This window comes from Hevea brasiliensis, chromosome 8 (assembly GCF_030052815.1).
Source record: "Hevea brasiliensis isolate MT/VB/25A 57/8 chromosome 8, ASM3005281v1, whole genome shotgun sequence".
Lineage (NCBI taxonomy): Eukaryota > Viridiplantae > Streptophyta > Magnoliopsida > Malpighiales > Euphorbiaceae > Hevea > Hevea brasiliensis.
In genome coordinates, this window is record NC_079500.1 from 15041347 (window position 1) to 15065828 (window position 24482).

Here is a 24482-nt window from a genome sequence, read left to right on the forward strand (position 1 = left end):
TCCTACTAGTTATATATGGAGGTAGGTGTTGATCAAAATGGAATCTGTTACCCTAAGTAAATAGGGATAAAATCCTATGTTAATTTAATTGTTCTTGATGTTTCAAGTTCCTGGCCAGGACATATAGATTTATTCAGAAAAGAGTTTCTGATGAGAAAATCTTTTTAATCAAGAATTGGAATTAAAAGAAAACATAATATTCATAGCAAATGGGGTTTGACATAAACCATGACTCCAGCTCGAATTGGGATTTTGTAACAGAGAGATTCTAGTGCATGGTAACATATGATTATAGGTTCATTTAACGTAAACCTTATTACTAATTGGGTGGCCATGGCATGCTATGCTAGGTGTTAACCATGGTCTATGAGGTGCATAAAATGATTTAGAGAAATCATTTATGGTAAGAAAGAGTTCTGATGATATTAAGAGTTGATATTATGTCTCATTGTCAATTAGTGATGAGCCTAGTAAGTCACACACATACACAAGTAATCACCAAATTAAATATGATTTAATTAATTAATTAAAGAGTTTAATTGATTAATTAAATAGGTTTGGTTTGTAATTAGATTGTAAAGTCCCTAGCATGGCTTGAAACCAAATCTAGGTTATTGGATGTATAGTATAAGTTAAATTTATATTTAAAGTGTTTAAATATGAATTTAATTAATGTGAAATTAATTAATAGAGATTAATTAATTCATTTATATTTGATATAAATTGATAGAAGAAGAGAAATAATTATTTTGGATTGAGAACTCAAAATTAAGTCACAGGGGTATTTTGGTCATTTCACAGGGTGACATGTGGCACCATGAGATGGTGACACATGGCACTACATATAAGCTTGCCAAATGTCTTTTAATCATGTAAGATGATTAAAGTCAAGATTAAATATAGGTTTGACACTTGGCACAATGTGATTGGGTCAATTAAAGCTAGAGCTAATCAAAAGGTGATATGTGGCAAGGGTTTTAAGTAGTGACCTGGCTATATAAGTGTAAGGATGAAAGAACAAATAACACAAGTAGCCACTCACTCTTTGTGCCGCCACCTAAAGAACACTCTTCCTCTCTTCTTCTTCATCTCTCATCAACTCAAAGAGATTAGCAAACAATCTCTTGAATTAAAAATACTAGAAATCGTTTCTAGTGTCCTGTTTACATCTGTAATCTCTCAAAAGGAAAAACTTGATTTTCTAATTCATAGAAAAAGCTTTAGAAGTTGTTCAAGGGCTACCATAGGTGATCTTGGAGTGGACAAGCTAGAGGGACAACATCTGGTGTCGTAAAGAGACATCCCAAAGGTGCCAAACACACTGCTGTGCATCAAAAGGTTAGTGCACTTATTTTTGATATAATCTAGGGTTCTTAAAATTAATCTGATTAATTCTAAAATCTTATATGGCAAATGTAGATCCAAAAACATATTAAAAGAGTTTTAATATACTGTTTATCATTGAAATCAAATAGATAAAAATGAATCTTGCATGATGCATGTGATCCTAGATGAAAAATTTTGAATTTCAATAATCTAAACTTGTGTTTTTCATGCTTCTGCTCCTTCACTTAATCCATGGTTGAAGCACTGAAAGGAGAAAACCTTGTGATAGATAATCAAGAAATTGGACTTAACTTAGATCTAGAAATAGACTAAAGATTAAGAGGATTTACAGATTAATTAAGAAACTTAATGAGTCTTAATTAATTTTAACTCCATGAAAGTATGATTAAATTGATTAAGGCACTCTTTGTCCTACTCGAAAGAGTATTCAAATGATTTAAGAATTAATTTCGTTAAAACCCGTAATTCCATAAGATTGGGTAACAAATTTAAAAATTCCAAAATAGCTTGAATATAAATTCCCAAACTCCAGAATCACCCTTTTATTATTGTTAATTTTTAATTGAATTTAATTGCTTGCCATTTTAAATCTTACATATTTCAATTTGCTTATTTTAATTTGACGTAAATTTAGTTAAATCATTACATTGTTGAATAGATTATTAATTTTGCACATATAGATTTCACATTTCAATATCTATCAATTTATTGCTTTAATTTCAAAAATAGTTCAAATTAGTTAATTTTTATATCAAAAATTCGATAATTAACACAACTCCTCATGGGAACGATATCTTTTATATATTACTTGTACAACCCGTGCAATTGTGGTTAGGCCACATCAAGTTTTTGGTGCCGTTGTCGGAGAGTTGTTTGTTTAAGATTGAATTCTTGATTATTTTAGTTGTTTATAATTTTATCTTTGTTATCTTTTCATTTTGTGTTTGTTCTTTTTTTTTTAAGGTATTCTTAATCTTTTATGAGAAGAGCTAGAAGCACAAGTGACACATCCTTATTCTTTAATCCTGAAATTGAGAAATTTTGTAGAGCTAACAAGAAAGAAACTAGAAAAAGGAAAGAAGCCTTGAGAGCAACTGAAATTGAAGCAGACATGGCTGATGAAAGAATTAGAATTAGTGGTGGTAATGTTGAAAATGATCGAAACAATGAAAATGCAGCCCAAGGTGAAGAAGTTATAAATGCTAATGTGCCTAGGGGAAGTATGATGGATCATGTATTTCCTCATTTTGATGATTTGAGAGAGAGTATAGCAAGACCAAGAATTGATGCAAATAGCTACAAGATGGATTTTGGGGTTCTTCAAATGATTCAAAATTCCCAATTTAGAGGACATCCTTCAGAAAATCCACACACATATCTAAAGAAGTTTGCTATGATTTGTGATATGCAAAAACAACCTGGAGTATCTGATGATGCAGTAAGATTGAAGCTATTCCCATTCTCTTTGAAGGATAGAGCATTGGATTGGCTTGATTCTTTACCTCAAAACTCTATTACAAATTGGGAGCAACTCACTGATGCATTTCTTGCACAATATTTTCCACCTGGAAAAACTCAAGAATTGAGGAATTAAATGACAGCTTTCAGACCAAGAGAAGATGAAACTCTCTATGAATCGTGGATGAGATGGAAGGAATTAGAGAGACAATGTCCACATCATGCCATTCCAAAATGGATGATAAATCAGAATTTTTACACCAATGTTACTCCTGTAATTAGAGGGATTATTGATGCTCAAACTGGAGGAGAATTTATTATGAAGTATGAAGATGAAGCTTATGAGCTATTGGAGAAAATTGCAAAGAATACTCATCTTTAGAGTAGTCCAAGAGGACCAGCTCTAACTCAAAAGAGGCAAGCTGCTGGAATGTATGACCTTGATCCATTCAACATGATTAATGCAAAGTTTGATGTACTTACAAATGTTTTGGCTAAGAAGATGGAAGATTTAAGTATGTTGGTTAGTTCATCATCATCATCTGGAAGTTCATAACAAGTTGGTTATGATAGAAGGAACTACCAGCTGTCGAATAGACTACGGAGAGCAAGTTGCATATGTTGGTAATTATGGAAACAAACAAATGGGGAATCCTTACTCTCAAACTTATAATCCAGCTTGGAGGAATCATCCCAACTTTTCATGGGGAAATTAGCCAAATCAAGTCCCAAATCAGAATTTTCAACCACAACAGCAACAAGGAATTCCATTTCAGCAGAGAAACATGAATCCTCTACCAAAATAGCAAGAGCAAAGTTCCACCACAGAAGCTTTATTACAACAGATTCTTGCTAACCAAACTAAGCATGATGAAGAGATGAGAGAGATGAAAGCAAGGCTAGAACAAATGAAGACACATAACAGAATATTAAAAAATCAGATTGCACAACAAGCATCTTCCTCAGGTACCAAGTCTTTTGGAAAACTTCCAAGTCAATCGGAAAACCCAAGAGAGCAGTGTCAAGCTATTACTTTAAGAAATGGGAAGGTTGTAAACAATGAGAAGAGTGAAAAAAGTAAGAAGATAGAAAATGAGAAAGAAATTGATGAGAGTGAAAAATAAGAAAGTGAGAAAGAAAGTGCAGAAAAAGGTAAAGAAAATATTGAAGAGAAGTATATACCTCCAGAGCCTTGCAAACCACAACTTCCCTTTCCACAAAGATTTCAAAAAGCTAAGCTTGATAAGCAATTTGGGAAGTTCTTAGAGGCTTTGAAGAAGCTATACATAAATGTGCCTTTCATTGATGCTCTTTCACAAATGCCCTTTTATGCAAAATTCTTAAAAGAAATTCTCTCAAACAAGAGGAGACTTGAAGACCATGAAACTGTAGCTTTGACAGAAGAATGTAGTGCCACACTCCAGAAGAAACTCCCTCCTATGCTTAAAGACCCCGGAAGTTTTTCAATTCCATGTCATATTGGAGAGTCGTGTTCTACAAAAGCTTTATGTGATCTAGGGGCTAGTGTTAGCCTTATGCTTATGAGAAGCTCAATATGGGAGATCTTAAGCCAACCCACATTTCTCTTCAGTTAGCTGACAGGTCAATTAAGTATCCTGAAGGGATTTTGGAGAATGTGCCTCTGAAGGTTGGGAAGTTCTATATGCCTATTGACTTTGTCATCTTGGACATGGAAGAGGATTCTAATATCCCAATTATCTTGGGAAGGCCCTTTCTAGCTACAGCAGGAGCATTAATTGATGTTAAGGGAGAAAAATTGAGTCTTAGAGTTGGTGAAGATCAATTGGTTTTCAATATTAATAACACCATGAAGAAGCATCATTCTGAAGCTGATACTTGTTTGAGAATTGATATCATTGATGAGCTGGTTGAAAGAACACTTCAGAAAGAGATATCCGGAAGATCCATTTGAAAATTGCTTGGTTCATGGAGGAAGCATAGTCAATGACAACCCTCATGTGGCTGCATATGCTCAACATTTAGAGGGCAGTCCACCATTCATTTCTGCTCTAGTTTTTCAACTCACACAGAAAGAAAAAGTCGAATCTAAGCAACCATCATTCAAGGAAGAAGATGCACCTAAGGTAGAACTTAAGCAACTTCCTTCTCAGCTCAGATATGAATTTCTTGACCCCAATAACACTTATCCAGTAATTGTAAATGCAAACTTGAGCACTTTAGAGGTTGATAAGTTGTTAAGAGTGTTGAGGCAATTCAGGAAAGTTTTAGGATACACCATAGATGACATTAAGGGAATAAGTCCACACTTTTGCATGCACAGAATTATTTTGGAAGAAAATTGTAAGTCATCTATTGAATATCAGAGGAGGTTGAACCCAAATATGAAAGAAGTTGTTAAAAAGGAAATTTTGAAGTTGCTTGATGCAGGGATCATATATCCTATCTCAGACAGTACTTGGGTGAGTCCAATACATGTTGTCCCTAAAAAAGGTGGAATGACAGTGGTCAAAAATGAAAATAACGAATTAATTCTCACCAGAACAGTGACTTGTTAGCGAATGTGCATAGATTACAAAAAATTAAATATTACCACTAGAAAAGATCATTTTCCACTTCCCTTCATTGATCAAATGTTAGAAAGACTGGCTAGGCATTCTTATTTTTGCTATTTAGATGGGTATTCAAGATTTTTCCAAATCCCTATCCATCCAAATGATCAAGAGAAAACCACTTTTACTTGTCTATATAGAACCTTTGCCTATAGAAGGATGCCATTTGGGTTGTGTAATGCACCAGCCACTTTTCAAAGGTGCATGATGGCAATCTTCTCATATTTCATTGAAGATATAATGGAGGTTTTTATGGATGACTTTTCTGTTTATGGATCTTCATTTGACATATGCTTGGGCAACCTTTCTAGAGTTTTGCAGCGATGTGCAGATACTGACCTTGTGTTAAACTGGGAAAAGTGTCATTTCATGGTTCAGGAAGGGATAATGCTTGGACATTTGGTGTCTAACAGAGGAATAGAGGTTGATAAAGCCAAGGTTAAGTGATAGAGAAGATGGCTCCTCCTACCAATGTCAAAGGAATTCAAAGTTTTTTAGGTTATGCCGGGTTCTACAGACGCTTTATCAAGAATTTTTCTAAAATAGCTAAACCTTTGTCTAATTTGTTAAGTCATGACACACTATTTGCATTTGACCAAAAGTGTTTGGATGCCTTTTATAGGTTGAAGCAAGCTCTTATCACTGCACCAATCATGCAACCGCCTGATTGGAGTCTACCTTTTGAAATTATGTGTGATGCTAGAAATTATGCAATTGGAGCTGTTCTCTTGGTCAAAGAAAAGACAAAAGGGTTATACTATTTATTATGCTAGTAGAACATTGGATGAGGCTCAAACAAATTATGCAACAACTGAAAAGGAATTCTTAGCAATTGTCTTTGCATTGGAAAAGTTCAGACCATACATTATTGACTCAAAGGTGGTTGTATTTTCAGATCATGCTGCTATTAGGTATTTACTCCGTAAAAAGGAGGCTAAACCTAGGCTCATTAGGTGGATTCTGATGTTACAAGAGTTTGATTTGGAAATTAATGATAAGAAGGGAGCTGAAAAAGTAGTTGCGGATAATCTTAGTAGGTTGAAATTGGATGATGAAGAAATGGATGCAGTCCCTATTGATGAGTTTTTCTTGGATGAACAACTTTTCTCTCTTGTTGCTAAACTACCTTGGTATGGAGACTTGGTGAATTATCTATCTTGTGGAGTTTTACCTCTAGGAATGACATGGCAACAAAAGAAAAAGTTTTTGCATGAGGCAAAATTTTATAGATGGGATGATCCTTTACTCTTTAGGAGATGTTGTGATAGTTTAATAAGAAGATGTATTCCGGATGAGGAGATAGAGAGTGTTATGCATCATTGCCATGCTTCTAATTATGGAGGACACTTTGGAATCTCTAAAACAGCTAGTAAAATTCTTTAGGCTGGTTTTCTTTTGCCAAACCTTTTCAAGGATGTGAGGAAATTTGTGTTAGAATGTGATAATTGTCAAAGGAGTGGAAATCTATCAAAAAAAGATGAAATGCCCCTAAATGATATTCTTGAGGTGGAATTATTCGATGTATAGGGAATAGATTTTATGGGCCCATTTCCTCCTTCATATGGTAATAAATACATTCTAGTTGGAGTCGACTATATGTCAAAGTGGGTAGAAGCTGTTGCAACTCCAACTAATGATGCTAAGGTGGTAGTGAAATTCTTGAAGAAATTTATCTTGAGTAGATTTGGAGCTCCAAGGGCTGTAATTAGTGATGGGGGTTCACATTTTTATAATAAGCAATTTGAGAGCTTAATGAGGAAGTATGGTGTAGTGTACAAGATAGTTACCCTATACCATCCTCATACTTCAGGACAAGTTTAAATTTCTAGCAGGGAACTCAAACATATCTTAGAGAAAACAGTGAGCAATTCTCGGAAAGATTGGTCTGTCAAACTAGATGATGCTTTATGGGCATATAGGACTACCTACAAAACCCCTATAGGAACTACTCCCTTTAGGTTGGTGTATGGTAAGTCTTGTCATTTATCTGTAGAGCTAGAGCATAGAGCATATTGGGCCATTCAGACCTTGAATTTTGATCTCAAGCAAGTTGGTGAGAAGAGGCTATTGCAACTTAATGATCTTGAAGAATTGAGGATGGATGCCTATGATAATGCTCGTATTTATAAAGAAATAACTAAAGTTTGGCATGATAAGCATCTCAGGAAAAAGGAATTTAAAGAAGGTGATTCGATCTTGTTGTTCAACTCAAGATTGAAATTGTTCCCAGGAAAACTTAAATCAAGGTGGACTGGTCCATATAGAGTTTCTAAAGTTTTCCCTTATGGAGCAATTGAAATTTGGAGTAAAAAATCTGGGAAGTTTAAGGTCAATGGGCATAGATTGAAGCATTACATAACTGGAGACCCAATAAAGGGAGCAAGCTGTTACAAGCTCTCTGACCCTATACCTCCTTTTTAGTGAAATGCATAAAAAGTCCAGCTAAGGACAATAAATTAGCGCTCTTGGGAGGCACTCCAAGTTCTTTTATTTTGCTTTTGTTGATTTACTTTTATTTGTATTACTTTTATTTTTGTCTTAAATCTCTCCAAATTCAATTTTTGACATTGTTGAATTTTGTCTTTTGTAGATGTATTTTAATGGATAAAGGTTGTTGCACTGCTGGGGAGTTACTCATAATCTAATATTTTATCCATTAACTCTCCCAAGATTGGTTCATTTTCATTGCTTCCTGTGCAGGACCCTTTCTTGGCTTATGCAGAAAAATTTTTCAGCAAAGGGTCAGCAGCATATGCTATTTGCTTCTTTGTTGAGGTTGGATGTGTATCTTTTATGTATTTGTGCTTATCATGTTAATATGATGGTAAGTGGGTCATTTTAGTGGTTTTGAACTTATTTGGGTTGTGTGATTCAATGTGCACATGCTGCATTTTATTGGCATAACTTGAGGAACCTATTTTCTTTTGTGGATAAGTGCAACTTTGTGCAGATTTTTATTGAGCTTTAATGTGCTAGAATGTTAATTTGCAGGGTTTGAGTTGAAATGGCATAATTCACAAATATTTCTTATGTAGAACTTACTTCTACAAGCTTGTATGGTGCAATTGTGATGGATTCTGCATATATTGATGTGTTTTTTATGATAATTTCTCATGATTTATGCTTCACAGGGTTACATTTCTTCATTCTCGTGTATTTTTCAAACTTGCAAAGCATTTTTATTGTAATCTGAATCTTGTTGAAATGTGCATAAGTAACTGCATAACTTATGCAGCTTTCGCATCTCACTTTGCCTTAATTTTCATTTCTGCCGAAACCTACATAAGCTCTTGCATAACTTATGCAATCTTGCATAACCAAATTTTTGCCATCTCATTTCTTGCCGAAATCTGCATAAGGGCATGCATAAGCTATACAATTCTGCACTGCCACAATTTTTTCCATTTTTCATTTCTGTCGAAACTTGCATAAGTGTGTGCATAACGTATGCACTCTTGCATAACTTTAAATTCTTGCATTTTCATTTCTGCCGAATTCCACATAACCAAGTGCACAGCTTATGCACTATTGCATAACCAAATCTACTGGGATTTCTTTTCTGCTGAAACTTGCATAAGAGAGTGCATAAGTTATGCACTTTTGCACGACTAACTTTTCAGACTCCCCATTCTTGCCGAGACTTGCATAAACACCTGCATAAGTTATGCACACCATTTTCCCCTTATGCAGAAATTCGCACATCCTGTGCAAATCAAAATTTTTGCACAACCCACTTTCCCACCTCCCACTTCCCGTCATTACTGTTCACAACCACCCTCCTTCTCATTTTTCTGGGCATTAATCCCTCACCCCACTACCTTTTTGCTGACTGATACCCTAACTTCCCCTCTATCTCTTTTATTTTCTTCTTCCCTCCTCCTACCAACATCGACCACCACCATGGAAATGCCTCCCCCTTCCCCTCAAGGCTCTCCTCTCCAAGTCACACCCCTCGCCATGCAAGCCTCCAATCCCGATTCTCCTCCACAACAAACCCTTCCACCTCCTCCTACATCCACCTATAAAAGGAGAATCTGGTCTAAATCAACCCGACCCATAGCATCTACACCACCTCCCGCAAAACACAAGGAACCTCCTGCTACTCCACTTTTTGAGCCTACACCTAAAAACCCTAGAACTTTGGCTACCACACAACAAGGGGTTGGTGCTTCTACCTCTACCCCATAAGCCAAATCGCCCTCCTCTAGCAAGAAGCAACCTTCAGCAGCGGCAACACATGTATCCAAATTACCTTGGTCTTTTCCTGATGCAAACCATAAGGCAACTTTTAAGAAGCTAAAAGACAGAAAAGTGCAACCCACTAGGTACATTTCTGCAGATGCCCTCCAATCTGTTGGTTTATTTGATAATGTAGTTGCCTACCTTGATGGTCTAGGTTGGATGGAATTTGTGCATAAACAAGAATTAGTTTATCCAACCCTAGTTTTGGAATTTGTTTCCTCATTTTCTGCTACTTTGAAATTGCATGAGATAGATTACAAGCCAACTATGAAATTTAGGTGCTTGGGGCAAAATAGAGAGCTATCATTAGACCAATTTCACAGTATCTTTGGGTTTGCTATTGATGGATTGTTTAGGGTCCCATATACAGGCATAGAGGTAGCAAAAAAAGGAGTTTGGAATGCTGTTTAGTTTTGGAGAAATATTACAAATCAATCTCAGGGTTTTTATGCTGGCAGATCCAAGACCTCCCAAATAATGGACCCAGCACTTAGATTTATCCATAGGCTTATTACTAGCACTATCTTGGGCCGACGGACTAGTTCTGGTGCTATTGGAAAATCTGACTTGTTCATGCTATGGGGTGCTTTTCACAAAGTCAAAATATCTCCTGGTTACTTCTTCTGTGAACATGTGTTACACATTGCTACCAAATCTGTAAGTGATATGGTCATGGGTGGGCTCCTAACTGTTATAGCTAAACATTTTGGTTTTGATTTGGAAGAGCATCATCTACCAGCACTTTTAGACACTCTATATTTTAATGCTACTCACTTATATAAGACTGGATTCAGTTTGCCACCATCTGACACTGCATAACTAGTAGCAGATACAGGACCATCTGCACAATCAGAGGCACAATCTGCAATAGCAGTCCAACAACCTTCTACTAAACTTGCACCACCTACTCAATTTGCACAGGATACCCCAGTAGAATCTGCATAGCCAACACCATCTGCAGCTGGACCCTCTTCCTCCACAGCACCTCCTCCCTTTAACACTAAAGCCTTATTCACTTATCTTGAGAGGCTTAGTGATGATGTATATTTTGTGGATAGGAAGCTTGAATCTGGTCTAGATACCCGTAAGGATCATCATGATCAACTCTTTGATCTTGTTATGGAAACCAGAGACAAGCAGAAAGAATTAAAAGAGATGATGAAGCAGTTTATGGCTTTTCTAGGTATGCCACCTCCACCTCCATCACCTCCTCCAGAACCACCCCTTCAATAGCAGCCAGCTCCCTCCAGTCCTCTAGCAGAACCTTTGGATAAGGGCAAGACCATAGAAATAGATTAGTTTTTATCTTGCTCTTGTTCAACTTCTAGGAGCTTTTCTTTTTAAATGTGCTGGAACAATTTTAGTCTATCTTGACTTCTATTTTCTTAAAGTACAATTGGATGGCTATTCCATTGGTTTTTCATTGCTTCTCATTGCCTTTGCTGCCCCTTTATGCATACTTGTCAATACATTGTATATATTTACATATCTCTACAAGTGTTTTCAAGTTTTTCCTTGATATATCATTATGTTGCAGCTTTTCACTATACTGCACAGGCTGTGAAACTCCTTATGCAAATGTTTTGCATAGCCTGTGCAGTCCCTTATGCAACTCATGCCATACTGTACAGCTTATGCACTCTCCTTATGCACCTATTCGGTAAAGCATTTATTCTGTATAACTTGTGCAGCTTTCTTATGCATCACCATCATCTTTTGAATTCACATTTTAGATGATAAAACACTGGTCTATACCAAGTGACTCTTTCTTTTTGCTTTTAAATTTAACTATTCCATGTTATTCCTCTTTGCTTTGAGTTTTCATGCTGCATTGCCTTAGCCTTTGAGGACAATGTCCAATTTTGAGTTTGGGGGTGTGTGCATTTTGATTTTTGCTACATTTTTCACATTTTGAGTATAGGAACATCTCATCCCATTCCATTTATATATATATATATATTGTAAATATTTTACATACACATCCATACATACATATACATAACACATTCACATACACATTATACATCACTTAGAAATTGTACACATTGCACACAAATAGATTTCTTCCATGTAGTTAATGCATTGCTCATTTTTAGGAATCATGCATCCATGAAATAAAATCTTTTGCCAAATCCCTTGAGTAATCAGAAGTTGCCTATGAGAGTGATTTGACTTACCTTAAGTTAGGTTTGCGGATTGAAAGTTTCCTCAAAGATGTAAAGTTTTAAAGTGTTTATCCCTTGCCTATATCTTCTTAGCCAAAAAGCCACCCAACTAGTCCTTTAGAGATTGGAGTGTTTGGAGGGAGTTATTGGATAAAAGGTAGTCAAGTGATGTCTCACCAATCCTAAAACAAATTTTCTAAACCTTTCAAGGCGAAATACTAGCTTGTACTTGAAAAGGCAGATGATTAGGCATTCTTTGATTGCAAACCTCTTATTTTAAACTTTTAACCTTCCCTTTATTACAACTAACTCTTGTAAACCCCTTTGAGCCTTTGTATTCAAATTTTTCTTGAAACCTTTATTGCTACCTAGCCAATGAACCAAACACTCCAACCCTTTTCATGAGAATAATTATTTATAATATTAGGTACACTTTATATTCATAAAAAAAAGAAAAAAAAAAGAAAAAAAGAGAAAAATATATAATAATGAAAGGGAGAAGAAATGCTTGTCATCTTGTAAAAGTGCTAGTGTATGTGCTTTTCACTATTGTCATTCAAATTGAAAGAAATCCACCCAAAGTAATTAAAGGAAATGAGTTTGGGGGTGGCATTTTTAGGGACAATCATCAAGAGAAAATACAAGATACAAGTTTAAAGTATTAAAGTGTCCCTCCATTTTATGTATTTTGTAAAATATGCTAGCACTTGAAAAAAATTCTCATTGTGTATCTCTCTCCTCTTTATATATATATATATAAAATGTACCTTATGTTTTCAAGATTGAAAATATTCTCATACTTTGAATCCCTTTTACCCTTTTCCTTCTTAACCTCATTTTGAACCCCATAGCCCCATTACATTCCTAAAAAGACCTTTGATCTCTTGATAGTACTTGCTACGTTAGTGGAGATAGGAGTAGGGAATTTGCCTATGGGATTGGAAATTTATTCATTCACTCATTAAATTCTATCATTCTATCTAGAGACACTTTGGCTATTGATTGTTCTAGAATTCCTTTTGAGCATGACTCTCTCTTTTGATTGGTTGGTTCGAGAATTTTGGATGATAATTGACTTGATGGCTAAGCGGTGAAAGCTTGGATAAGCATTAGATTCTTTGCATCTTGAAGGATGGGTATATGGATTGTTGGTATAGCTAAAGGTATATTAAGTTACTTTAATAGGTGATTTTCATAGCTCTTTGGACAAAGCACCCCTAAAAAATTTGCATTATATTTTAAAGTTTGCTTGAGGACAAGCAAAGATTTGAGTTTGGGGGTATTTGATACATGCATTTTGTATACTCATTTAGGTTTAATTTCATGGCCATTTTATTTATTTGTTAGTCACTTTTAGCTAATTTTATTAGTTATTTAGATAGTTTTTCATAATTGTCAATTTTTGGATTAAATTGTAATTTTTGCTTTGTTTTGTAGGTAAAATGGTGTTTTTGAGTGACTAAAAAGAAATTATATCAGTGAGGAGTGATCCTATAGCCAAAGATGTCAAAAACAAAGCTTGAAAATTAAAGAATACAGTGGCCAAATTATGCATAACTTGCAGCATAAGTTGTGCAGTTCTGCACAGGGAGAAGAAGCAATTTTTCTTTTCTGCCGAAATCTGCATAAGTCACTGCATTACTTGTGCAGACTTACTGCTTGCTTATGCAGCTTCACACAGAGGGCCCAAAACCTGCCAAAAACTGCATAAGGGCCTGCATAACTTATGCAGTCCACTTATTCAGTTTCATAGAGTCTTCAAAGCTTGAAGAAATTGCACAACCAACCTGCATAGCTTATGCAACATCACGGGAAGCACCCGGAACCACCAATTTTGCATGGAATCTGCATAAAAAATTTGTACAACTTGTGCAACTCTTCATAATGAGCTGGCAGAAGATTCCCTCATGTAAACTACACCTCAAACACACCATTTTTGGGCTACATGTCAGGAAAGATATAAATATATCCTTATCTCATTTTAGAAAAAAAGAAAAGAGGAGACAAAAAAAGAGCAGCAGCAGGAGAAGAGTCAAAAAATAGAGCAAAAACGTCACCTCTCCATTTCTAAACCAGATTTAGAGTTTCTTCCTTTCTTCCTTATTTCCTACCTTTCTTGTATTGGGTTTCTTAGTTCCTAGCTTAGATTTAAGATTTATTTCCATATTTACTTAGAATTTATTGTAAGTATTATGGATAGTGAGTAGTTTTCATTAGATTCTGGAGTTGGGATGTAATATTTGAGATATTTTATAGATTTTGATTGGGTAATCCTTATTTTGTGGTTTTAATGAAGTTTTATTCATTTCTTGTGTGTTCAATGATATGCTTAGTGTAGGATCCCATTAAGTATTGTTCTTAATCCATGGTTGAAGCACCGAAAGGAGAAAACCTTGTGATAGATAATCAAGAAATTGGACTTAATTAACTTAGATCTAGAAATAGACTAAGGATTAAGAAGATTTACATATTAATTAAGGAACTTAATGGGTCTTGATTAATTTTAACTCCACAAAAGTAGGATTAGATTGATTAAGGCACTCTTTGTCCTACTCGAAAGAGTATTCAAAGGATTTAAGAATTAATCTCTTTAAAACCCGTAATTCCATAAGATTGGGTAACCAATTTAAAAATCCCAAAATAGCTTAAATATGAACTCCCAAACTTCAGAATCACCCTTTTATTATTGTTAATTTCTAATTGAATTTAATTGTTTGCCATTTTAAATCTTGCCATATTTCAATTTGCTTATTTTAATTTGACGTAAATTTCGTTAAATCATTACATTGTTGAATAGATTATTAATTTTGCATATATAGATTTCACACTTCAATATCTATTAATTTATTGTTTTAATTTCAAAAATAGTTCAAATTAGTTAATTTTTATATCAAAAATTCGATCATTAACACAACTCCTTGTGAGAACGATATCTTTTCTATATTACTTGTACAATCCGTGCACTTGCGGTTGGGCCACATCAGTCAATTCTACATAATTTGAAAATACATATATATGAAGCTATTTGTGGAATTACCGGAATCATTTCTGAACGATCTTGTGGATTATCATGTAATTAGGCTAAGGCACAAGCAATCACTCAATCCATTTGTTAATTATACTCCTTCAATCTCTTGTCAACAAAATCGTAGTTACCGTTAGACCAATATCATTTAAATCGAGGCACCGCCGATATGGTAATAGATGAAATATTAATTTATTATTTTTCCCCAAGCAATTAAGCTTTAATTTTCAAAAATTTTTTACCTACACTTAAAAAATGTACAATAATATCTTTAGACCATATCAATTGAGCAACAAGTACGTACACCAATATCATCAACAGGTTTTTCCCGAGTCACCATCTCCATAAGCATGACACCATTGCAATAAATATTGGTCTTCTAGATGAATTTCCTAGTACTAGCATATTCAGGAGCCATACAACTTCATATGGCAAAGCAGTGTGGGATTTAGAGAAAAAAATTTTTAGAGTCAATATATAGACAAATTATAAAATATATTTATTATACTAAAAAAATAATGAATAAATATTCATGTAAAAATAGTTAAGTCTTAAATTTAGAAAGATGAGATCTACATGAAGTTGTGCATAAGTATATATGGGTCAATTGATTTTCTATTAATAAAAAATATATTTTTTACTTAAAAAAATGATTTAATATATAAAAATGAGAAGTCAATTTAAATAAATATGTAAATATATAAGAGAAATTTAATAAAACAAAGATTCAATTTACCTTTTTTATCATTGTAAATCTGCTGCATATATGTAAAAGATAATAAAACTTCAAAAATTCTTTCAGTATAATAATAATAATAATAATAATAATAATAATAATAATAATAATAATAATAATAATAATAATAATAATCCCAAATATGTGCAGACGATTGCCAACAAGGTGTGCTACTATATATTAAATTATAACCTTTCGTTGAAAATCATCATCAAGAAGAAAGTCGTCCTTCCAATGCACTGGTATATGCCTCGAGTACAATTTATCTGAAAATACATAAATCATAAATCAGATACAAACACCTAAAATCTTGAAATAGATCAAGGCCTAAAACACTCACCTCCATGCAGATATACCAATAAATCAAAGACATCTTCTGGACAACGTCCTTTTGAGACCAATCTCAACTTGCCATAATCTTGGGCTTGGGCAGAGATTCCATCCCGAAGGTTAACTCAACTTGCTTCGTTAGCTGTTGTTCCCTTTTTAAGAGATCATGCATATCAGTATTTCCTTTCAGAACTTCAACTATCTGCTTTGAGCATAAATGTTAAAAGATTGTGCAGATTGAGGTTGGTTAGAATATTAGCTCAAACTACAGACTACTAATTAGCGAATGAACAATAGTGCTTCTATTTATTTAGAGCACTGAACATCTATCAATATTGTTCTACATAATTTAAATATGTGAAGCTGTTTGTGGAATTACCTGTCTCATTTCTGGTCGATCTTGTGGATTATCACGTAAACAGGCTAAGGCACAAGTAATCATTTGATTCATTTCATTTTTGTTATACTCCTTTAATCTCTTGTCAACAAAATCATAGTTTCCATTGGACAAAGCTCGTTCAAGTTGAGGCACACCCTAAATATGAATATAGTTTATTAGTATTTCCCAAAGCAATTAAGCTTTAATTTCAAAAAATTTTTTTCCTATGCATTATAAATGTACAACAATGTCCATAGACTACATTAATTGAGCAACAAGTACGTACCCATTCAACTATATCATCAAAAGCTTCTTTCCCAGTTATCATCTCCAGAAGCATTACCCCATAGGAATAAACAATGGTCTTCTTGGTGAACTTACTAGTAATAGTATATTCAGGAGCCATACATCTGCATTTGAAAATATAAGAAGTGCTAAATATGAGAAGAAGTTCAACAAATATTCCCCAAGTTGTAAACATGGTAAGATGCTCTTCTTCCTTTATTATATATATATATATATATATAATTTTTCTAATATGCCAAAAGTGTATCACATGGCTGCAATTTAATTTAGCTTAGGCAACAAAATAGAAAATAGAATTTTCATCTTTACCTAGCGGAGTTACGAGTAACTTCAAAATCTGAAGAAAACTTTTCATGTCCATACTCTGCAATCTGAACAAATATGACCCAAGTAAATTTAGTGCATCTAATAGTTTTAATATCAAAGACAAAAACACAGTTTATTTGTATAGTTTAATCTTCCAGTATATGAGTGACACATTCAACATCAAATCTAATTAAAAAACAAAAAACTTTATGGCTCCACCGTCAAATTTATCCATTAATATGATTCCTATTTCAAATGTTGATGCATACATTTTGCATAGTCATTTAGGTCTAATTTTATAACCCTTTTTATTTGATTATTAGTCATTTTTTAGCTAATTTCATTAGTTAATTAGTTAGTTTTTCATAGTTGTCAATTTTGCATTAATTTGTAATTTTTACTTTGTTTTGTAGGAAAAATGGTGTTTTTGAAGGACTGAAGAGAATTTTGCCATTGAGGAGTGTCTTCTACAGCCAAAGATGCCAAAAACAAGTTTTCAAGCTGAAATATGCATTAACCAAACTGTGTATAACTTGCCGCATAAGCTATGCAGATCTGCATAAGGAGAAAGATCACTGTTCCAGAACCAGCCGAAATGTGCATAAGGAGACTGCATAGCTTATGCAGATTCTCGCCTCCCTTATGCACATTCACGAAATTGTGCATAACCTATGCACTAAGTCATGCAACAGCATAAGTGACCTGAACCAGTTAAAATCGCATAAGGGACTGCATAACTTATGCAGTCCACTTATGCAGTCCCATGAATAGTTCATTAATGAGCTGGCAGGAGATTCCCTCAAATAATTCTTCCTAGAACATACCATTTTAGGGCTCCATGTCAGAAAAATGTTATATATAGTCCCATTTTCCCATTTTAGAAAGGGGAGACAAGGGGAGACAAGGAGCAGAAAAGGAAAGGAGGGGCTGAGCAGAATTTGAAGAGTCACCTTCACCTTCCACACCATTTTCAACCAAGATTTGCAGATTTCTTTCTTTCCTTACACTTTTCTACATTTCTAGTGTTTAATTTCTTACTTCTTAGCTTGGATTAAAGCTTTATTTCCATTTAAACTCATCATATCTTGTAAGCATTATGGATAGTGAGTAGTTTACTTTTGATTCTGGAGTAATGGTTGTAATATTTGAGATATTTTGTGGATTTTGATTGGGTAATCCATATTTTGTGGTCTTAATGAGTTTTATTCATTTCTTGTATGCTTAATGACATGCTTAGTGTAGGATCCCATTAAGTGATGTTCTTAATCCATGGTTGAAGCACCGAAAGGAGAAGGCCTTGTGATAGATAATCAAGAAATTGGACTTAATTAACTTAGACCTAGAAATAGGCTAAGGATTAAGAGGATTAACAGATTAATTAAAGAACTTAATGGGTCTTAATTAATTCTAACTCCACGAAAGTAGGATTAGTTTGATTAAGGCACTCTTTGTCTCACTCGAAAGGGAATTCAAAGCATTTAAGAATTAATCTCCTTAAAACCCATAAGTTTCATAAAATTGGATAACCGATTTAAATCCCAAAATAACTCGAATATGAAATCCCGAACTCCGGAATCACCTTTTTACCATTGTTAATTTTCAATTAAATTTAATTGCTTGCCATTTTCAATATCGCCATATTTGAACTTGCTTATTTCAATTTGATGCAATTTTAGCTTAATGCAATACAATGTTGAATAGAATATTGATTTTGCACATATAGATTTCACGCTCCATTACTCATCAATTCACTTCTTTAATTTCATAGATACTTCAATTTAGTCAACTTTTATATCAAAAATTCAATCATTAACACAACTCCTCGTGGGATCGATATCTTTTCTATACTACTTGTACGACCCGTGCACTTGCGGTTGGGACGCATCAAGTTTTTGGCGCCGTTGCCGGGGAGTTGTTTGTTTAAGATTGAATTCTTGATTATTTTGATTGTCTATAGTTTTATTTTAGTTTTTGTTATCTTTTCATTTTGTGTTTGTTTGTTCTTTTTCAGGTACTTTTAATCTTTTATGAGAAGAGCTAGAAGCTCAAGTGACACAACCTTACTGTTTAATCCTGAAATTGAAAAGTTTTGTAAAGCCAATAAGAAAGAAACCAGAAAAAGAAAAGAAGCTTTGAGAGAAACTGAATTAGAAGCAGACATGGCTGATGAAAGAATTAGAATTGGTGTTGGTAATGCTGGAAATGGTCAAAACAATGAAAATGAAGCCCAAGGGGAAGAAGTTGTTAATGCAAACGTGCCTAGGGGAAGTATGATGGATCATGCTTTTCCACGTTTTGATGACTTGAGGGAGAGCATAGCAAGACCAAGGATTGATGCAAATAGTTACAAGATGGATTTTGGAGTTCTTCAAATGATTCAAAATTCTCAATTTGGAGGACATCCTTCTGAAAATCCACACACACACCTGAAGAAATTTGCTATGATATGTGATATGCAAAAACAACCTGGAGTATCTGATGATGCAGCAAGATTGAAGCTATTCCCATTCTCTTTGAAAGATAGAGCATTGGATTGGCTTGATTCTTTACCTTACAACTCCATTACAAATTGGGAGCAACTCACTGATGCATTTCTTGCCCAATATTTTCCACCTGGAAAAACTCAAGAACTGAGGAATCAAATGACAGCTTTCAGACCAAGAGAAGATGAAACTTTATATGAGTCATGGATGAGATGGAAAGAATTAGAGAGATTATGCCCACATCATGCCATTCCGAAATGGATGATAAATCAGAATTTTTACACCAATGTCACTCCTGCAATCAGAGGAATTATTGATGCTCAAACAGGAGGAGAATTTATTATGAAGCATGAAGATGAAGCTTATGAGCTATTGGAGAAAATTGCAAAGAATACTCATCTTTGGAGTAGTCCAAGAGGACCAGCTCCAACTCAGAAGAGACAAGCTGCTGGAATGTATGATCTTGACCCATTCAACATGATTAATGCAAAATTTGATGCACTTACTAATGTTTTGGCTAAGAAGATGGAAGACTTGAGTATGTTGGTTAGTTCAACATCATCAGCTGGAAGTTCACAACAAGTGGCTTATGCAGAGGAAACAACCAGCTGTGGAGTAGATTATGGAGAACAAGCAGCATATGTTGGTAATTATGGAAACAAGCAAATGGGGAATCCTTACTCTCAAACTTACAATCCAAATTGGAGGAATCATCCCAACTTTTCATGGGGAAATCAGCAAAGTCAAGTTCCAAACCAGAATTTTCAACCAAAACAGCAAAGTCAAGTTCCATATCAGCAAAATAGGCAACCATTGCCTAATTTTCAGCAGAAAAATATGAACCCTCCACCAAAACAGCAAGAACGAAATTCCACCACTGAAGCTTTATTACAACAGATTCTTGCTAACCAAAATAAGCATGATGAGGAGATGAGAGAGATGAAAGCAAGGCTAGAACAAATGCAAACACATAACAGAATGCTGGAAAACCAGATTGCACAACAAGCATCTTCCTCAAGTGCTAAGTCTATTGGGAAACTACCAAGTCAACCAGAAAACCCAAGAGAGCAATGTCAAGCTATTACTTTAAGAAGTGGGAAAGTTGTAAATAATGATGGGAGTGAAAAACACGAGAAGAGTGAAAACAGTGAGAAGAGAGAAAATGAGAAAGAAACTGCTGAGAGTGAAAAACAAGAGAGTGCAGAAAAATGTAAAGAGAAAATTGAAGAGAAGGAAGAGAAATATATACCTCCTGAACCCTACAAGCCACAGCTTCCCTTTCCACAAAGATTTCACAAAGCCAAGCTTGATAGGCAATTTGGGAAGTTCTTAGAAGTTTTGAAGAAACTTTACATAAATGTGCCGTTTGTTGATGCTCTTTCACAAATGCCCTCTTATGCAAAATTCTTGAAAGAAATTCTCTCAAACAAGAGGAAACTTGAAGATGATGAAACTGTAGCTTTGACAGAAGAATGTAGTGCTATCCTCCAAAGGAAACTTCCTCCAAAGCTTAAGGATCCAGGGAGTTTTTCAATTCCATGCCACATTGGAGAGTCTTGTTCTACAAAAGCCTTATGTGATTTAGGGGCTAGTGTTAGCCTTATGCCCCTCTCCATTTATGAGAAGCTCAACATGGGAGATCTTAAACCAACCCACATTTCTCTTCAGTTAGCTGATAGGTCAATTAAGTATCCTGAAGGGATTTTGGAGAATGTGCCTCTGAAGGTTGGGAAGTTCTACATACCTATTGACTTTGTCATCTTGGACATGGAGGAAGATTTTAATATTCCAATTATCTTGGGAAGACCCTTTCTAGCTACAGCAGGAGCATTGATTGATGTTAAGGGGGAAAAACTGACTCTTAGGGTTGGTGAAGAGCAATTGGTTTTCAATATTAATAACACTATGAAGAAGCATCATTCTGAAGCTGATACTTGCTTGAGAGTCGATATCATTGATGAGCTGGTTGAAGAACACTTTAGAAAGAAATATCCAGAAGATCCACTTGAAAATTGTCTGGTTCATGGAGGAGGCATAGAATATGACAACCTTCATGTAGCTGCATATGCTCAACATCTAGATGGTAGTCCACCATTCATTTCTGCTCCAGTTTTTCAACTCACACAAAAGGAAAAAGTCGAATTTAAGCAACCATCATTCAAGGAAGAAGAAGCACCTAAGGTAGAACTTAAGCAACTTCCTTCTCAGCTCAGGTATGAATTTCTTGGCACTAATAACACTTTTCCAGTAATTGTAAATGCAAATTTGAGTACTTTAGAGGCTGATAAGTTGTTAAGAGTGTTGAGACAATTTAGGAAAGTCTTAGGATACACCATAGATGACATTAAGAGAATAAGCCCACACTTTTGCATGCATAGAATCAGTTTAGAAGAAAATTGTAAACCATCTATTGAACATCAGAGGAGGTTGAACCCAAATATGAAAGAAGTTGTTAAAAAGGAAATTTTGAAGTTGCTTGATGCAGGGATCATATATCCAATCTCGCATAAAGATTTGGGTGAGCCCAGTACATGTTGTCCCAAAAAGGGTGGAATGACAATTATCAAAAATGAAAATAATGAATTAATTCCCACCGTAATGTTGACTAGTTGGCGAATGTGCATAGATTACGTAAAATTAAATGTTGCCACTAGAAAAGATCATTTTCCACTTCCCTTCATTGATCAGATGTTGGAAAGACTATCTAGGCATTCTTACTTTTGCTATTTAGATGGATATTCAGGTTTTTTTCAAATCCCTATCCATCCAAATGATCAAGAGAAAACCACTTTTACTTGTCCATATGGAACCTTTGCTTATAGAAGGATGCCATTTGGGTTGTGTAATGCACCAGCCACTTTTCAAAGGTGCATGATGGCAATCTTCTCATTTCATTGAAGACATAATGGAGGTTTTTATGGACGATTTTTCTGTTTATGGATCTTCATTTGATATATGCTTGGCTAACCTTTCTAGAGTTTTGCATGATGTGCGAATCGACCTTGTGTTAAATCGGGAAAAGTGTCATTTCATGGTTCAGAAGGGATAGTGCTTGGACATTTGGTGTCTAACAGAGGAATAGAGGTTGATAAAGCCAAAGTTGAAGTGATAGAGAAGATGGCTCCTCCTACCAATGTCAAAGGAATTCAAGTTTCCTAGGACATGCCGGTTCTACAGACGCTTTATCAAGGATTTTTCTAAAATAGCTAAACCTTTGTCTAATTTGTTAAGTAATGACACACCATTTATATTTGACCAAGAGTGTTTGGATGCCTTTGCAGTTGAAGCAAGCTCTTATCATCGCACCAATCATGCAACCACCGATTGGAGCCTACCTTTGAAATTATGTGCGATGCTAGCAACTATGCAATTGGGGTCGTTTCTTGGTCAAAGAAAGGACAAAAAGGCTTATGCTATTTATTATGCTAGTAGAACACTGGATGAGGCTCAAACAAATTATGCAACAACTGAAAAGGAATTTTTAGCAATTGTCTTTGCATTGGAAAAATTCAGACCTTACATTATTGACTCAAAGGTGGTTATATTTTCAGATCATGCAGCCATCAAGTATTTGCTCCGTAAAAAGGAGGCTAAGCCTAGGCTCATTAGGTGGATTCTGATGTTACAAGAATTTGATTTGGAGATTAGAGATAAGAAGGGAGCTGAAAATGTAGTTGCTGATAATCTTAGTAGGTTGAAATTGGATGGTGAAGAATTGGATGAAATCCCTATTGATGAATTTTTCTTGGATGAACAACTTTTCTCTCTTGTTGCTAAACTACCTTGGTATGCAGACTTTGTGAATTATCTATCTTGTGGAGTTTTACCTCTAGGTATGACATGGCAACAAAAGAAAAAGTTTTTGCATGAGGTGAAGTTTTATAGATGGGACGATCCTTTACTCTTCAGGAGATGTTGTGATGGTTTAATAAGGAGGTGTATTCCTGAAGAGGAGACACAGAGTATTTTGCATCATTGCCATGCTTCTGACTATGGAGGACATTTTGGAATCTCTAAAACAGCTAGTAAAATTTTACAAGCTGGTTTCTTTTGGCCAAATCTTTTTAAGGATGTGAGGAAATTTGTGTCGGATTGTGATAAATGTCAAAGGAGTGGAAATTTGTCAAAAAGAGATCAAATGCCCCTAAATAATATTCTTGAAGTGGAATTATTTGATGTTTGGGGAATAGATTTTATGGGGCCATTCCCTCCTTCATATGGTAATAGATACATCTTAGTTGGGGTTGACTATGTGTCAAAGTGGGTGGAAGCTATTGCAACTCCAACTAATGATGCTAGAGTGGTAGTGAAATTCTTGAAGAAATTTGTCTTGAGCAGATTTGGAGCTCCTAGGGCTATAATTAGTGATGGGGGTTCCCATTTTTGTAATAAGCAATTTGAGAGCTTAATGAGGAAGTATGGTGTAGTGCACAAGATAGCTACCCCATACCACCCTCAAACTTCAGGACAAGTTGAAATTTCTAACAGAGAGCTCAAGCATATTTTGGAGAAAACAAAGGAACAATTCTCGGAAAGATTGGTCTATCAAACTAGATGATGCTTTATGGGCATATAGGACTGCCTACAAAACCCCTATAGGAACTACTCCCTTTAGGTTGGTGTATGGTAAGTCTTGTCATTTACCTGTGGAGCTAGAACATAGGGCATACTGGGCCATTCAGACCTTGAATTTTGATCTTAAGCAAGCTGGTGAGAAAAGGTTGTTACAACTTAATGAGCTTGAGGAATTGAGGATGGATGCTTATGAAAGTGCCCGTATTTACAAAGAAAGAACTAAAGTTTGGCATGATAAGCATATGAGGAAAAAGGAATTCAAAGAAGGTGATTCAGTTTTGTTGTTCAACTCAAGATTGAAATTGTTCCCTGGAAAACTTAAGTCAAGGTGGACCGGTCCATATAGAGTTTCTAAGGTTTTCCCTTATGGAGCAATTGAAATTTGGAGTGAAAAATCTGGGAATTTTAAGGTCAATGGGCATAGATTGAAGCATTACATAACTGGAGACCCGATAAAGGGAGCAAGCTGTTATAAGCTCTCCAATCCCTCACCTCTTTTCAGTGAAATTCATGAAAAGTCCAGCTAAGGACTATAAATT

At 35.0% G+C, this 24482-nt stretch overlaps 1 protein-coding gene and 2 non-coding genes across 3 annotated transcripts; all 3 read right to left on the reverse strand.

Annotated features, from left to right (window-relative positions):
* Window positions 1–2926: 2926 nt before the first annotated feature.
* Window positions 2927–3033, reverse strand: LOC131182613 (small nucleolar RNA R71). Its single transcript, XR_009150876.1, has one exon. It is a non-coding gene; the product is annotated as a small nucleolar RNA R71 (small nucleolar RNA).
* An 11785-nt stretch (window positions 3034–14818) lies between these two features.
* Window positions 14819–17116, reverse strand: LOC110636472 (proline-rich receptor-like protein kinase PERK3). Its single transcript, XM_058152050.1, has 5 exons — window positions 16889–17116; window positions 16560–16683; window positions 16274–16429; window positions 15905–16096; window positions 14819–15830 (listed from the first exon to the last, which is right to left on the reverse strand). Exons 2-4 carry the CDS (start codon window positions 16677–16679, stop codon window positions 15968–15970), a joined length of 405 nt encoding a protein of 134 aa, XP_058008033.1. The 5' UTR covers window positions 16680–16683; window positions 16889–17116; the 3' UTR covers window positions 14819–15830; window positions 15905–15967.
* A 2396-nt stretch (window positions 17117–19512) lies between these two features.
* Window positions 19513–19619, reverse strand: LOC131182727 (small nucleolar RNA R71). Its single transcript, XR_009150988.1, has one exon. It is a non-coding gene; the product is annotated as a small nucleolar RNA R71 (small nucleolar RNA).
* Between the last annotated feature and the right edge of the window lie 4863 nt (window positions 19620–24482).

Coding starts and splice junctions, on each gene's coding strand:
- LOC110636472 (XM_058152050.1), bottom strand. CDS start 16,679: ATGGCTCCTGAATATACTATTACTAGTAAGTTCACCAAGAAGACCATT. Junction 16,430..16,559: donor TTGATGATATAGTTGAATGG/GTACGTACTTGT, acceptor ATTCATATTTAG/GGTGTGCCTCAACTTGAACG. Junction 16,097..16,273: donor ATCGACCAGAAATGAGACAG/GTAATTCCACAA, acceptor TGCTCAAAGCAG/ATAGTTGAAGTTCTGAAAGG.